The sequence below is a fragment of the Dromiciops gliroides genome, chromosome 6, assembly GCF_019393635.1.
Source record: "Dromiciops gliroides isolate mDroGli1 chromosome 6, mDroGli1.pri, whole genome shotgun sequence".
Classification (NCBI taxonomy): domain Eukaryota; kingdom Metazoa; phylum Chordata; class Mammalia; order Microbiotheria; family Microbiotheriidae; genus Dromiciops; species Dromiciops gliroides.
The window spans coordinates 162,296,624-162,311,778 of NC_057866.1; the positions used below are offsets into that span (position 1 = coordinate 162,296,624).

Sequence of the window (15,155 nt, forward strand, 5' to 3'; positions counted from 1 at the left end):
TCAAAGGCTTTGTTAGTGATCATAGATTTACCATCACCACCCCTTTTCCTCTGACAGGAGATAACTGAGGTCTGCCCCAGTTAAGTGACTTGTCCAAGGTCACAGAGGTAGTAAATGCAACAGTTTGTTAAGTGACTTTTTTGTTTACCTTTGAAACATTCTTACTTTCTCTCAATTTCCTTAATTTCCCAAGTTGTAATTTATGAATCATCAAGGGCCTTCTTTTTCTCATTCAAATTGCCCTGATATATATTCTCCTTCAATTGGGTGTTTGTATCAATGAGGAGACCGAGGGGTTATACTTTGAACAGTAAACATATAAAATTCAATTATTTTTTAAAAAACGATTAAAAAGGAAGAAAAGTGTCATGAAATTCAAGTTACCATCTCTTAGGCCAGATTTCAGATCAAAGAAATTTCATTACCTGGTGAAATAGTTTTCTCTTGTATGTGATTGTGTTTAATCGGTTAGCTGTTTATCTTCATTATGTCTCTCCTGTTTTGAGAGGATGAGATGAAATGAAATGAGGTGGACTTTCTTCCCATACTCCAGCCTAGCCCTACTGTCACCACTAATAGGGCTGTGAATTGGGGTAAGTGGGACGTTGGGACCTTTTCCTTGCACTTGGTAATTATAATCTGCTTCCCAGTACACCTCCCACTGCTGAGAAACATAATTAGCTTTCTCTCCTTAATGGGCAGCGCCAGTTCTAATTTCTTTCCTCCTTTTTTCCTTCCAATATAAGCCAAAGAGAATGTTTTTCTCTGATTGAAGAATTGGGTACATTATCAAATAGTAAGTTTTCTGCATGAACTCCCAGGCTTCCATTGACTACCCTCTGCGTGACAAAAGCAGTTTCCATTGCCTTGTAGGACTGGAACAGGAAAAAAGAAAACAATTTTGCCCATCGCATTGTCCCCAGAAAACTTACATTATATTCTCTTTAATTAAATTGTTTTCAGTGAGCACTTATTTCCTGGAGTCAGGAAGACTCCTCTTCCTGACCTCAAATCTAGCCTCAGACACTTACTAGCTGTATGACCCTGGGCAAGTCACTTCACTCTGCCTCAGTTTCCTCATCTGTAAAATGAGCTGGATGAGGGAATGGCAAACCACTACAGTATCTCTGCCACGAATAAGCCAAATGGGGTCACAGAGAGTCAGAGATGACTGGAAAAACCGAACAACCACAACACATAGAGGCACTGTGCTAGGGAAGAGAAGCAAAGAGACAAAAACAAGAGTCCCTACCTTCAAGGAACCTTTATGCCAGTGGGAGGGGGTGGAAATAACCTGAATACAGATGAGTAAATAGAACACATACAAGATGCTAACAAAGGAGGGAGGTGAAGGTTAGAAAGATCATTTATAGAAGGGAGCGAATGAGCTGAGGCTTGAAAGAAACAAGGGATTCTAAAAGGCTGGGGTGGGGCATTCTAAGCATGGAGGACAGCCAGGGCCAAGGCATGAGATGGACATGAATGCGGTGTGAAGACATGAGGAAGGTCAATGTGGGCAGGAAAGCAGTGGAGAGGACGGCTGTGTGAACTTGGATGAGCGCCACGTTACTGAGAGCTTTAAGTATTGTGAAGATTTTTTGAGAAGCAGGAGTGGTGGCAGCTGTGGGAAGGCTGGATTAGGGAAGGGGAGGGACTGGAAAGAGGGAGATCAATTAGGAAGCTGATTAGAGAGACGTGACAAGGGTGCCTGCCTACTTTTTCAGGGGATGATGAGGGCTTGAACTAGAGTGTGGCATTGTGAATGGAGGAAAAGGGGTGGAAGTGCAATATATTGTAGAGATAGAATCAGCAAGACTTGGCAGCTGACTGCATATGTGGGATGAAGGAATAAGAGCATTTATTAAGTGCCTACTATGTGACAGGCACTGTTAGACTCATTGACCCCATTTGGGGTTTTCTTGGCAAAGATACTGGAGTCGTTTGCCATTTCCTTCTCCAGCTCTTTTTACAGAGGAGGAAACTGAGGCAAACAGAATTAAGTGACTTGCCCAGGGTCACACAGCTAGTAAGTGTCTGAGGCTGAATTTGATGGGATCTTCCTGACTCTAAGTCCAGTGCTCTGTCCACCACACCATGGAGCTTTGAATGTTCTATTTCTTTTGATCTTTGAGCTTGAATCCTAGCTTTCCTACATGTACCTGTGTGTCCTTGGGCAGTTCAGTTCAGTTCAACAAAGAAATACTATGAAATCTGTGTGACTCTGGACAAGTCACTAAACCTCTCTTGGCTTCAGCTTCCTGTAAGGGGATGGGACTTAATGACCTTTAAGGTCCCTTCCAAGTCTAGCAAGAGGAGGCAACATAGACACTGAGGAATACACAAAACAGATACTACAGGAGAATTGGTAGAGGGTGTGGAGGGGAATGCAGTGAAAAAGGGTAAGTCAGGGCACTGGCTATGTGACCTTGGGCAAGTCACTTCCTGTGCTTCAGCCTCAGTTTCCTCATGTGTAAAAAGATGTCTAAATCTATGATTGTGATGTACCATGCACTGAGTGAGGGTGTGATGCAGAGTGCTTAGACAGAAAGGGAGCATGCTTTACAGAGGAGGCTGACCTTGGGCCAGGCCTGGAGAGGGAAAGTGTATAAAATACCTTGGTGAGCTATGGCTGGTGTTTTTCAGGAACAAGCCTCCAGGCTTGAGTCCCATCCTTGATGGGCCAGGCCCCACAACAGCCTTTATATTCCTAGAAGCTGAATCTGGTCTGCAGATGCCCGGCCATTGGAGCAGACAGAGAAGCATCATCAGTACCTTCAGTGGTGGTTAGTGTAGAATATCAGTAGAACTGATGCTCGGTGTCCTAGAATCACAGTGCTAGAGCTGGAGGGAGCTTTAACGCCTCATTTTTCACATGAAGAAACTGAATCTGAAGTACATGCAGTGACATACCCAAGGTCACCTAGCCAGTGCCTTGATTTCCCCCATTTCACAAAATTGTCTTGCTGTTTTTTTAAGTTAAGAAATCTCCAAGTGTTCCCAATGATTTTTTTTAAAAAAATTAGTCTTTGTTCTGGAAAAAAAAAATCCTTTGATTTTTTTTTTTTTTAAAAAGGGCTAAATACCAAAAATAGGAATTAAATAGCTATTGTCACTTTGGGGTTCTTTTATGCACATGGATGTTGATATAGTCGTAGATTCAGTGCCGGTGTCCGGTCTGTATTCATTCCTCCATGACAGGAAGGAACCAACATGGTGTTCCCTTCGAAAGTACGTTGGGGAGCATCTTTCTCCCTGGTCCATCTGTATAAATAGAGGCACTTCTTTCTCCATATGGCATTTCCACTCAGTGGCTTCTAATGGCTGAGGTTTGGTAGGAGGAGACACCCTCCTAATAGGACAGGACTTAAGATGTTGAATGACAATTTGTGCTGAATCTGTGGGGTGGGGGCAAGGGGGGGTGGATTGGATGATGGGGGCGGAGGGGGCAGGGAATGTGGAGTCGTAGTTAGCATATACCACTTTTTAAAGCATCCAGGGTTCTCTACTTCCCATGAAGTTGCTGTTTGTCTCTGATGGGCTTCTCCACTGCAATGAGACAGTGACTTAGTAGGTCTTGCCCCTCATGTTCACTGCTTGTGCTGGGTCGTGCCCTGCAGACAGGCAAGGCAACATCCAAAGATTAATGGAGGCTGCCTCCCATCCCGCTGAAACCCAGGAGCTGCTGCCGGAAGGAGCAGCATCTGGCTAGATTATGTCTGACTCATACTTGAGGTTAGCGCTGCTCTGCCTCAAAAACCCACTGGGTTTGGCTGCATCTGGCCAAACCATCCTGAGCAGCCTCGGATGAACAGCTGGACTGCAGGTGAATGTGGAGATTGGACGCTTCTGTTCTCTTCTTCCTCCTGAGGAAATCCAACTGCCCTGATTCCTGGGGGAGGGGGGGAGGAGTGGCCTGGGAAAGTGGTATTGGCTGCCTGTTCCTCTTTGGTGAGGGAGAGAATTAAAAAAAAAAAAAAGACCACTGGTTAAGGCTGAGCTGTCACAAAGCAAAAGCAGAGGAAGATGTAGTCCTTTTGTTTCCCGGTGGGTGGATCCAGTTCAAAAAAGAAAATAAATCAGAAGGAATCCTAGCAGTGGTCAATCAGTGGGTTCTGGTTCATTTGCCTGAAAATTGGCTCTTTTGTTGGGGAGTTGAATTACACCAATTAGCTAAAGCTTCTTGTGGTAAAGAGCTGTGGAAAAAGTGACTGTTGCTGGGGAAGCTGCACTCTTGTTTCTGCCTGTATGGTGGTAATGTCCTAAGGTGAATTTCAGGGCTTTCCATGAGTGACTTCCATGGATAAGGTCCTTTCCATTCATTGAGCCTATCTTTATTCTGAACACTAACTCATTTAAAAAAAAAAAAAAGACCTCAACTCACATTCCTGGTCTTCCTACTCAAAATCTACCTTCTTTCTCCTAGAGTCACCAACAGAGCTCATCTCCCACTCTTCCTAAGCCTCACTCCCGCTCCCCAGGCAGACCTGACAAGGATTAGGGAAGTACACAATTTTAGGCCGGTACTAGTTGGAAGCAGGACAGGAGACTGAGTGAGAATTCTGTGGAGACTTGAGCATCTTGGGATCTAACTTCATGTAGTGTACAATATTTTTATTCTTCATCTCGTCAGTGAAGTTCAATTCCACGTTTGTTTGTTTTTTTTTTTTGTGGTTATGGGCCTTATTATTCCTGGATTTCGTGTATGTTCTGTAACCCTGACCCACATCTAGACAGACATCCCTCAGAATCAATCCCGATTTCCTACCAAAGTTCCCTTTCCCTTTCCCCATCCTAGCAGGACACTGACTCTATCTCCTCTTCCTCCTCTTCCTCCTCTTCCTCAACTCTTCTCTATCACGACCCTTAGGCCCATTCCCACTTCCAGTGGTTTTCCTGAGAGGCAGACACCCAGGTGCATTCTAAGGACTCCTAGGATTTCCTGTTGTATTTCCTGGCCTTTGTCTGCCCTGCAACTGACCTTTTCCACGTGTGTCATCATTCAGTCAATAAACACTGATTAAGCACCTACTAAATGCTAGGCAGCATGTACAGAATTGAGGATACAAGGAAAGGCAAAAGGGGGCAGCTAGGTGGTGCCAGTAGATAAAGCACTGGCCCTGGAGTTAGGAGGACTTGAGTTCAAATCCGGCCTCAGACATTTGACACTTACTAGCTGTGTGACTCTGGGCAAGTCACTTAACCCTCATTGCCCCACAAAAACAAAGAAAGGCAAAAGACAGTCCCCGAGGAACTCACAGTCAAGTGGATTACCTATTCCACTTGCTCCTTGAGAGCAGAAGCTGTCTCTTAAGATGAAAACTCTCAACATGAGGTGCCTCATAGTTTCTTAATGTAACTGTGTACAAATGTATAATCTGGGAGTAGCTTGGGTAGCCATCAGGCAACAAGGAAATGAAGGTCCGGCCACAGGAATGCTTCTATGTCCTCTGTTGTCCATGAGGTTTTCCTTGGCTCTTAGCTGTTGCCTTCTTATGGATTGGGGCATCGTTGTGGCCACTGTAAAGACCACACAGTTTTTGTCTGATTGGATTTTGATTAGTGTTTTATCTTATGAGAGAATACTTCTTCGCACATTTCAGATGGTTTATTTTAGGAATCTTTGGTTTTAAAAACAACCACCACCATTTAAGACAGGAGACCCAAATAGTCACAGCCTGAATTATAAATGTAATTTTAAGATGAAGTTTGATTGACTAATCAAGTAATGCTGTCTGATTGTTAGTGGCATGCCTTTTTTAAAATAGCATTTCTTGAATTCTTCATCTCCCTTTTATTTCTTCTAGCTGACAATCCTAGCCCTCCCAAGGAGGACACCCCAACAGGCAGCCTCGACTCCCTTTCTTCACACTCTCCTACACCTGCCATTTTGAGTAATTCCCCTGGACCGGAAAAAAACCACCTCCTTACAGATGGTGGAGAATTGGTGGACTGGTCATCTAACCAGTAAGTAACCATTTTTCTATTTGGTGAGATGAAAATGAAGGGAAGATAACCAAGTCTAAATTTGTTTTTAAAATGAGATCAAAGAATGAAGAAAAAGTTCTATATGTACAAACATTTATAAGGGTTCTTTTAGGGGTAACAAAGAAATAAAAACTGAAGGGGTGCCCATGAATTGGGGAATGACTAACCAAGTTATGATATGTGAGCATATGGTTGTTCTATAAGAAATGATAAAGTGGGAGGCAGTTACAGATAAACTTGGGAAGACTTGTATGAATTGGAGACAAGTGAAGTGAGTATATCCAGGAGAACAGTTTATAATATGACAACAATATTGTAAAAATGAACAGTTGCAAAAGACCTAAGAACTCTGATCAGTGAGATGATCAATCATGATTCCAGAGAATCTAGAAAAATGCTAACCCGCTGCTTGACAGAGAGTTAATGGACCCAAGATGCCGAATGAGACACATTTTGGGATATGGTCAATATCAGAATTTATTTTGCATGACTATGCTTATTTGTTGCAAGGGTTTGGTTTTTTCTTTATTTTTCTTTCAGTGGATGGGAAAGAAAATAAATGTTTGTTAATTGAAAAAAATCATTAAAAACAATCTAAACTGGGGGCATCAGACTGATGATGACTTCATTCGGTTTGTTTTTAACTTCATTGGTATCAGTCACCCTCTCCAACAAGGGAGAGAAATTTTTAAAAAGGGTTTTCTTAGATGGTTTTCCCAATATCCTTGGGGAGAAGAAGGATCCAAGTGTGTATGAGGTTAGAGTGTGAGGAGAGGTTCAGGTCGTAGGAGGAAAACTTTGGTCCCAGTCTGCTTGAGATGTTCTCTCATCAAATGTGAAACCAGTTGTGAAAGAAGGATGTGTGTTTGTGAGTGAACACATTCTAAGACACTCATCTTGGAGAAGTTCTTAGCCTGAGGTCCACCTCCCCCTGTTGACAAATTTCAGGAGATCCACGAACTTGTTTGCAGGGAAAAAATATTCATTTTTCACTATCCTCCAACTGAAATTTATCATTGTCTTCAATTATTTAAAAGAATTGTTCTTAGAAGGGGTCCTTAGACTTCACAAAGGCTGCCAAAGTGCTTCATAACACAAAAAAGTTAATAGCATGTGCTTTTCATTATTGATATTTTTAGTGATTGCTGGCTTCTCCCCCATTTAATCTCTTGTTATAATAGATAATTGAGAATTGACTGTTGAAGTATCTGATTCAGTTTTCTATGGCTTGGCTCACTTTTTAGGCCAGACATACAGATGAGCTTAGTCAAGTGAGGAATATACTGTGGGGAGTGTCTTGATCATTTAAGGGGACACTTTGATATTTGCCCAGTGGTCTTTGACCAAGGAGATGAGAATATATTTTTAACAGCTCTTAGAGGAGAGTATAGGGGACCTTGGGAGATTAACACTAGAGGCCTCACATTATAGGGCTTTCCAGGGTTGTTGGAGTCAGTCGCATCTTAGCGATGGAAAATAAAAATGTATATTGCACTTCTAAAACTTGACGTTTTTCTCAGATACTTGCTACATTCACATATGATCACTATATCCTGGATTAAATATGTGAGAAGCTGGTGAAAATTTGGTAGGTGGATTCATCATGACTCCATTCCCTCCACCTCTCAGTGTCTCCCCAGGCCATTTTTCCAGCTCTAACTTTGCTATCTTCTCTTTCTACTCTTCGGCTTTATTCTCTTCTCCACCCTCAACTCTCTTTGTCCCCCTGTCCAATAGTTTGCTCTTGCATCATCAAACCCCAAACTCATGTAATTCCTGTCCACCTGCTACTTATGTGTGACTGAATGATGGATGTTTTAGGAAGTCCCACAAGCACCATGACTGAGTCTGGTACAGATTTAGGTTATCTAATCTCAACTGGCTCCTACTAGGGCAAGTCAGTTCTTTGACCCTTTCCTAATTTACTCTTTTTTTTTTTTTTTGGTGTGGCAGTTGGGGTTAAGTGACTTGCCCAGGGTCACACAGCTAGTAAGTGTCAAGTGTCTGAGGCTGGATTTGAACTCAGGTCCTCCTGACTCCAGGGCCGGTGCTCTATCCATTGTATTACCTAGCTGTCCCCCTAATTTACTCTTTATCACCTTCCGCACAGCAGATATTTCAAGCCTTCTCTTTTTTCCTTAAGGCTCTCATACTACCTCTGAGGCCTCACCATATACATTACTGGGAAAAGAGAGACCAATCCTGAAGTCCCTATTCCACCTCTTAAAATATTATCCCCTGAAAATATTCTCCTTTTATTTCCTCTTCTTCAGTCTCCAAAGCGCAGTCCCTTTTTTTCAATGTAGCCAACCCCCATGCTGTATTCTTGAGCCAATCTGCTTTTGTCTTCCATAGACAGCCTCCAAAGCCATCCTCCCCCAAGCCCTTCTAATCTTCAATTTCTATCCTCTGGTTCCTTCCCTGTCACCTACAAACAGGATGGCATCCCCATCCTTAAAAATGCCTCACTTGACCCTGTCTTCTCCACGGAGCGTTCTGTATCTCTCTTCCTTTCCACAGTGGCTACTTGTGTTCTCTCTGCCTCTCCTCCAGTGGTCTGGACTCTGACCTCATTACTCAAATGAAATTGCTCCCCCCAAAGTGCCTAGCTACTTCATTCTGATGGCTTCACATGGTCTGACATCTCTACAGCATTTGATACTGTTGCTCATTTTCTCTCACCATGTATTATTTCTTCTCTGTGTTTTTCTGATGCAGAACTCTCTTTGTTCTCCTGATTGCCTTCTCAGTTATCAACAAAATACTGATGGTTCCAAGAAGGTTATATCCAACCCTAGTCTCTCTCTCTCTGAGATCTCTAGCCCTCATGTATCACCAGCTGTCTCCTGGGACCTTTGGAAGTGAAATTCCCATAGGCATCGAAAATCCAACATGTCCAATATGGAACTTGTCCACCCCCCTAAACCCTCCCTTTTTTCTAACTTCCCTGTTTTTATTAGGTACCACTTTTGTTCTGGTTACCTCTAAGTCATCTTCCACTTGTTATTCACCCTATTTCCCACCATATCTGGTCAGTTGCCAAATCTTTTTGATCCTCCATCCATAGATCCCATTTTTCCTCTTCTCTCTTCTCTCGGGGCACTGATCCTATCTCAGTCACCTCTCACCAAGACTCCTTCAATATCCTCCTAATTGGTCTCCCTTCCTTGAGTCTTCCTAGCCCTACTTCATCTTCCGCACAGCTACCAAAATGCTCTTCCTAATGCACATAGCTGACGATATCACTCCTCTGTTCGGGAATTTCTTGTGACCCTGTGCAAATTACTTAGCGTCTTTTTGCCTCCTTTTCCTCACCTGGAAAATGGGGGAAATAATAGCATCTACCTCCTAGGGTTGTTGTGAGCATCAAATGAAATAATAATTGTAAATTGCTTAGCACTGAATCTGGCACACAGTGAACACTATATAAATGCTAGCTATTGCTGTTGTTAATTGCCGGCAACAGGCAACGTGGTACAGTGGGTAGAAGGCTCACCTTCAAGTCAGGAAAAATTGGGTTCATGGCCTGCCCCAGAAGCATACGAGCTGTGTGGCCATGGACAAGTCACTTAACATTTTAGTGCCCCAGGTACCCTTCTAAGAATATAAATTACAGGGGGCAGCTAGGTGGCAGAGTAGATAAAGCACTGGCCCTGGATTCAGGAGGACCTGAGTTCAAATTTGACCTCAGACACTTGACACTTACTAGCTGTGTGACCCTGGGCAAGTCACTTAACCCCAATTGCCTCACCAAAAAACAATCTAGAATATAAATTACAGATAAATTGGTAAGCTACATTGGCAGAAATTTATATGACAGGTGTTCCCTAAACCAGTGAAATCATAGCTCCAGATGGCACTCCAATCTCTCCCTAAGACTCCTCTTCCTGAGTTCAAATCTAGCCTCACATACTTATTAGCTGAAGGACCCTGGCCAAGTCACTTAACCCTGTTTGCCTGAGTTTCCTCATCTTTAAAATGAGCTGGAGAAGGAAATGGAAAACCATTCTAGTATTTTTGCCAAGAAAACCCCAAATGGGGTTACAAAGAATCGGACATGACTGAAATGACTGAACAACCACAAAATATGTATGTATAAGCATAGTCATATATGCATGCACATACATATGTGTTCACATAATATGCATGCATGTATCATACACTCATGTGCCAGGCAAAGACAGAACAAGAAACAATTTTAACCCCTCAGAGAACTTCTATTTATTGATCTGAAAATTTTGGCAGGAATGAGTATTGGATCTTGTTATATCTTTTTCTCCATCTCTTGATATAATCATATAACTTTGTTGTTTTGTTATTAATATGGTCAGTTATGTTAATACTTTTTTAAAATATTGAACCCGCCCTTCATTGATGGTATAAATTCAGCCTGATTATGGTTGACCTGAAGATTTTCTAAAAAAAAAAATAATAATTCTAAGACTCATTTGAATTTAAAGTATGTAATTAAACCATTCTGATAATTATTTTTTACTCAAGATTGTTCATAGGTTTAGAGTTGGAAAGGGATTTGAAAGGTCATCTCACCAACCTCTTTAAATGAAGGAAATGAAGGCACAGAGAAATTTCATCCCTCATTCGGGGAATGAGGAATTGGCAGACTCAGCGTATGAACTGACTGCCGATTTCATCTCCTTTCCATGAGGTTCTATTGCCTCTTGAATTCTCCAATGGATCCGTGATTTCATTGTGGTGGTACATTTTCTCTTTGGTGAGGTAGATGACCACCTATTCATGCTGTGACATCCTATGAGACTTTTACCCATGTGCTCCCCAAGGTTCTTCACAAGGGATTCTACCCAATGTGCTAAGGGCCTTCTTAGCATTCTCTCCATGTGTATCAGTGCAACCCAAAGTCTCTTCATCAGTTATCCCCAACTTGTTATATACATTCATGTACATTATACACACGTGGAGAGTCAGAACCCTAAAGTCACACATGTACTGGACGTGTAAATTACACACGATTCATTTAAACCCACATTTGCTGTTCTTGATATATTTTTTTAATCAATCACAGAGATTGTCAGAGAGAGAGATAGGCAGTTAGGTGGTGTAGTGGATAATATGTCTTACTTGGAGGCAGGAAGACCCGAGTTTGAATCCTATCTTAGACTCTTAACATTTTTTTCTTTTTTTTTTAGTGAGGCAATTGGGGTTAAGTGACTTGCCCAGGGTCACACAGCTAGTAAGTGTTAAGTGTCTGAGGCCGGATTTGAACTCAGGTACTCCCGACTCCAGGGCCGGTGCTCTATCCATTGCGTAACCTAGCTGCCCCGACTCTTAACATTTTTTAAATTAAATTTTCAGTTCCAAACATATGTCTGTCTGTCTTTCCCCTGTTCCCCCTTTCTCCAACCCCTTTTCTCACCCATTGAGAAGGCAAAAAATATGCTACGCATATGAAGTCATACAAAACATTTCCACATTATCCGTTTTGTGGGAGGGAGGGGGGAAGCAGCAAGAAAAATAAAGAGAAAAGATAAAATGCTTCAATCTGCACTCAAAGTCCATCTTCCTCAGGCATTGAATAGCTATGTGACGCTGGGAAAGTCACTTAAATCTGTCTCTGTCTCAGTTTACTCTTTTATAAAATGGGAATAATAATGGCTCCTAACTCGTAGGATTTTTATGAGGCACTAAATGCCAAGCTTTTTTTTTTAAGCCTTAAGGCACTCTATAAATGATAACTATTATTTTAATTTTAATTCCTATTCCTATTATTCCTATCCCCCTCTCATACTAAAAACGGAGTGCAGTAGTACCTGTTCAGAAGGGAGCTGGGTACAGGCATTTTCATCCAGGGGTAGAATTTAGCCAAGATTGGGTTTGGATGTGAAATCAGTATTGCTAGGGTTTTTTCCCCATATTGCTATGGTTTTTCCCCCTCCTTCTTGGTAAGATTGCACTGCTGTTGGTCAGTGGAGAGTGCTTTTGTTAGTGACCTGCCTCCTTCAGAATTTTCAACAGAAAGTGACAAGGGCTATAATATAGCCAGAGCTCAGTTCACAAAATGTTCATGCCTGAAACAGAGCGCGCTCGATATTTTTTGGTCATAAATCAAACTCTAAGTGAATCCCCTGGCTTCCCTTTCACTCCCATCGTAGAACGTTATGGAAGGCACTGCACCCTTGAGGGGCAAGAGAGAGGGAAAGGTGGATAGAACCAAATCAGATGCGAAATTTCATGTGTGCGCTGGACATTCTCCCACTATCACACTCCGATTGCTTTTTGTGTTTTGGACATAATTCATCTGAGTCCCTTATGTGCGTATATACTGTTCTTTTGTGTTGTGAAAAATTAAGTGTAGGTGTGTTGGAATTTAGGGACACGGCTAGGTGGCACAGTGAATAGAGTGCTGGGCCTAGAGTTAGCAAGACATATATATCATCCTGAGTTTAAATCTGACCTCAGCACTTACTAGCTGTGTGACCCTGGGAAAGTCACTTCACCCTGTTTGCCTCAGTTTCCTCATCTGTAAAATAAACTGGAGAAGGAAATGGTAAGCCACTCTGGTATCTTTAACAAGAAAACTCCCAAACAGAGTCACAAAGTGTTGGACAAGACTTAAAAAATGACTGAACTAACATGGATTCTCAGTTTAGCAGGGCTACGGGAAGGGTCTTTCCACTTGAAGATCTATAGATACTTTTTCCAGAATTATTTGAGACGATTGCTTTCTTTTAGATCATTGCTGTCTTGAAGCAGTATCCTCCAGGAACAAAGAGTTTGATGCTTTTCTCTTCTGGTTAGCCATATGGCCTTGTACAATGCTATAACAACCCTTGAGCATTTAGAAACATTCCTCATTTAGAAAGACCTGGACCGCCATCCCCCTTTCTCATGTATTTTTCCTTTGTCTCCCCAACATTTCTGGGGTCTCTTCATATAAACAATCCTACATGAGATTATGCCTTGTTGTCCTTTTCAGAAAATGCTGCAATGACTTCTTAGTAACTTTTTTTTTTTTTTTTTTTGCGGGGCAATGGGGGTTAAGTGACTTTCCCAGGGTCACGCAGCTAGTAAGTGTCAAGTGTCTGAGGCTGGATTTGAACCCGGGTACTCCTGAATCCAAGGCCGGTGCTTTATCCACTGCGCCACCTAGCTGCCCCCTGCAATGACTTCTTTTATGGAGGTGGTCACTCGTTTTTATTCCTATTTGTAAGAAAGGACTTCCAAGGAGAAAAGCCAGTTGGTGTGTCCATACAAAACTTTGCAACATTTTTTAGAGTCAGCAATAAAGTCTGGATATAATCCCTTAACATAACATGGAAGAGACAACCCATATGCTGTGCTAAATTTGAATATATTAATTTTCCCAGAGTTCTTAGAATTTCTCTGCTGAGGACCCTTAATTCCTTGATGCTCTGATTCTTGCCATTTGCCAACCTCTTGAGTCCCTAGAGAGCCCCATATTATAGATTTCACATTCCAAGCAATCTATACCTATTGCCTGCTCTTAGCCAACACTTATTTCCTTCTTAACTCCCTATGATTTGGCATGCATCCTCACCATGTCATAAAATCTCCATCCTTGAAGGTCAGCTCGACCTTTTTCTTGCTGATTCCCACAGAGTTTTCTCAGTCCTCATTCTTCCCCCCCCCCCAGTAGCATTGGACACAAGCCCACTCTTAGGCCTTCCTGAAACTAAACTATCCTGATTTTCCTTCTACCTCTAAAATAATTCCTTTGAATCTCCTTGGCCTTTTCCTTATTCTATAACTAGTTCTCCCCCTCCACCTCTACTCCCAAGCTTTGCAGTAGTTTCTCCCTCAGATGACTTACTCTTCTCTTACAGCTTCAGCTATCCCCTGTCAGCTCTTGTGCTGTTGACTCCCAGGTTATATCTCTAGATCTGACATTACAACTGGACTGCATGACTGGTTGAGCATCCCACGGTCACCTCAAGCTCAGTTCATCTTATCCAGAACTCATATTCTCCCCAAAACCCCTTCTGACTTTCCTGTTTCTATCAGTAGCACCCTCTTCTCCTACTCACCCATGGTTTGTTTGGATTTTTTTTTTTTTGAGGCAATTGGGGTTGGTTAAGTGACTTGCCCAGGGTCACACAGCTAGTAAGTTTCAAGTGTCTGAGGCTGGATTTGCTCTATCCACTGTGCCACCTAGCTGCCTTACTCACCCATGTTTGAAACCTTGGTGCCAACTTTGATGCCTTCCACCATAGTCCTTTAATTTTTTCTTACTATCACCTCTTAGGCCTACATCGCTCTTTAAAGTCCAACTGCGACCAGTCCAGTTGAGGACTTTCTAACTGGTTTCCTTACATCCTTACTTCTCCTCACTTCAGTTCATCCTGTGTTCTGACACCCAATGACTATTTCTAAAGTATCCCTGTCATAATGTCATGCCTCTGTTCAGAGACTTTTCTTGGATCCCTTAGCCTTGTATTCAAGGCCCTCCGTGATCAGGAACCATCCTGTTTGTTCTCCTAATGTCATTCATTGACAGTCAGTTAACATAAAACACTTCAGCCTGAGCCAGAGTGACCCATCTTTGTTCCTTATGCCCTTTTGCATCCACACCTTTGCACTATTGGTTTGTAAGCTCCGTGAGGGCTGGGACTGTCTTTTCCCTTTCTTTGTGTCCCCAGCATTTAGTACAGTATCCGACACATAATTTGGTGTTTAATAAATGTATTGACCAACAACACATTTCTGCTTCTGCTACCAGCTCTGTCCTCCTCGTTTTCTTCCATTTCTACAAATTTCACTCATCTTTCAAGACCCATTTCATCTTCCATGAAGCCTTCTTTGAACATTCCAGTACACAGGGAACTCTCCTTTGTCCCTCAATTCTTCTTTGGGACCTTGGGACAATCACAACTTCTCTGATTTCCTCTTCTGCAAAATGGGTAAGTCACAGGTCATTATAGTTGAACATGTGATTGGTATTCTCTCTCTCTCTCTCTCTCTCTCTCTCTCTCTCTCTCTCTCTCTCTCTCTCTCTCTCTCTCTGAGGAGGCAATCAGGGTTAAGTGACTTGCCCAGGGTCCCACAGCTAGTAAATATATGAGTCCAATTTGAACTCATGTCCTCCTGACTCTAGGGCCGGTGCTCAATCCTCTGTGCCACCTATCTGACCAGATTGGTATTCTCAAGGCAAACTTATAGACTGCTTCCTATCCTGA

General features: G+C 42.3%; 1 protein-coding gene across 1 annotated transcript in view; it reads left to right on the forward strand.

The window, feature by feature from the left end:
- Window positions 1-15,155, forward strand: part of ARHGAP10 (Rho GTPase activating protein 10) — a 369,896-nt gene that overhangs the window by 319,172 nt on the left and 35,569 nt on the right. Inside the window, exon 20 of the mRNA XM_043973392.1 lies at window positions 5,805-5,964. Coding sequence (XP_043829327.1) covers window positions 5,805-5,964 — 160 coding nt within the window. The remainder of the gene's footprint in view (window positions 1-5,804; window positions 5,965-15,155) is intronic.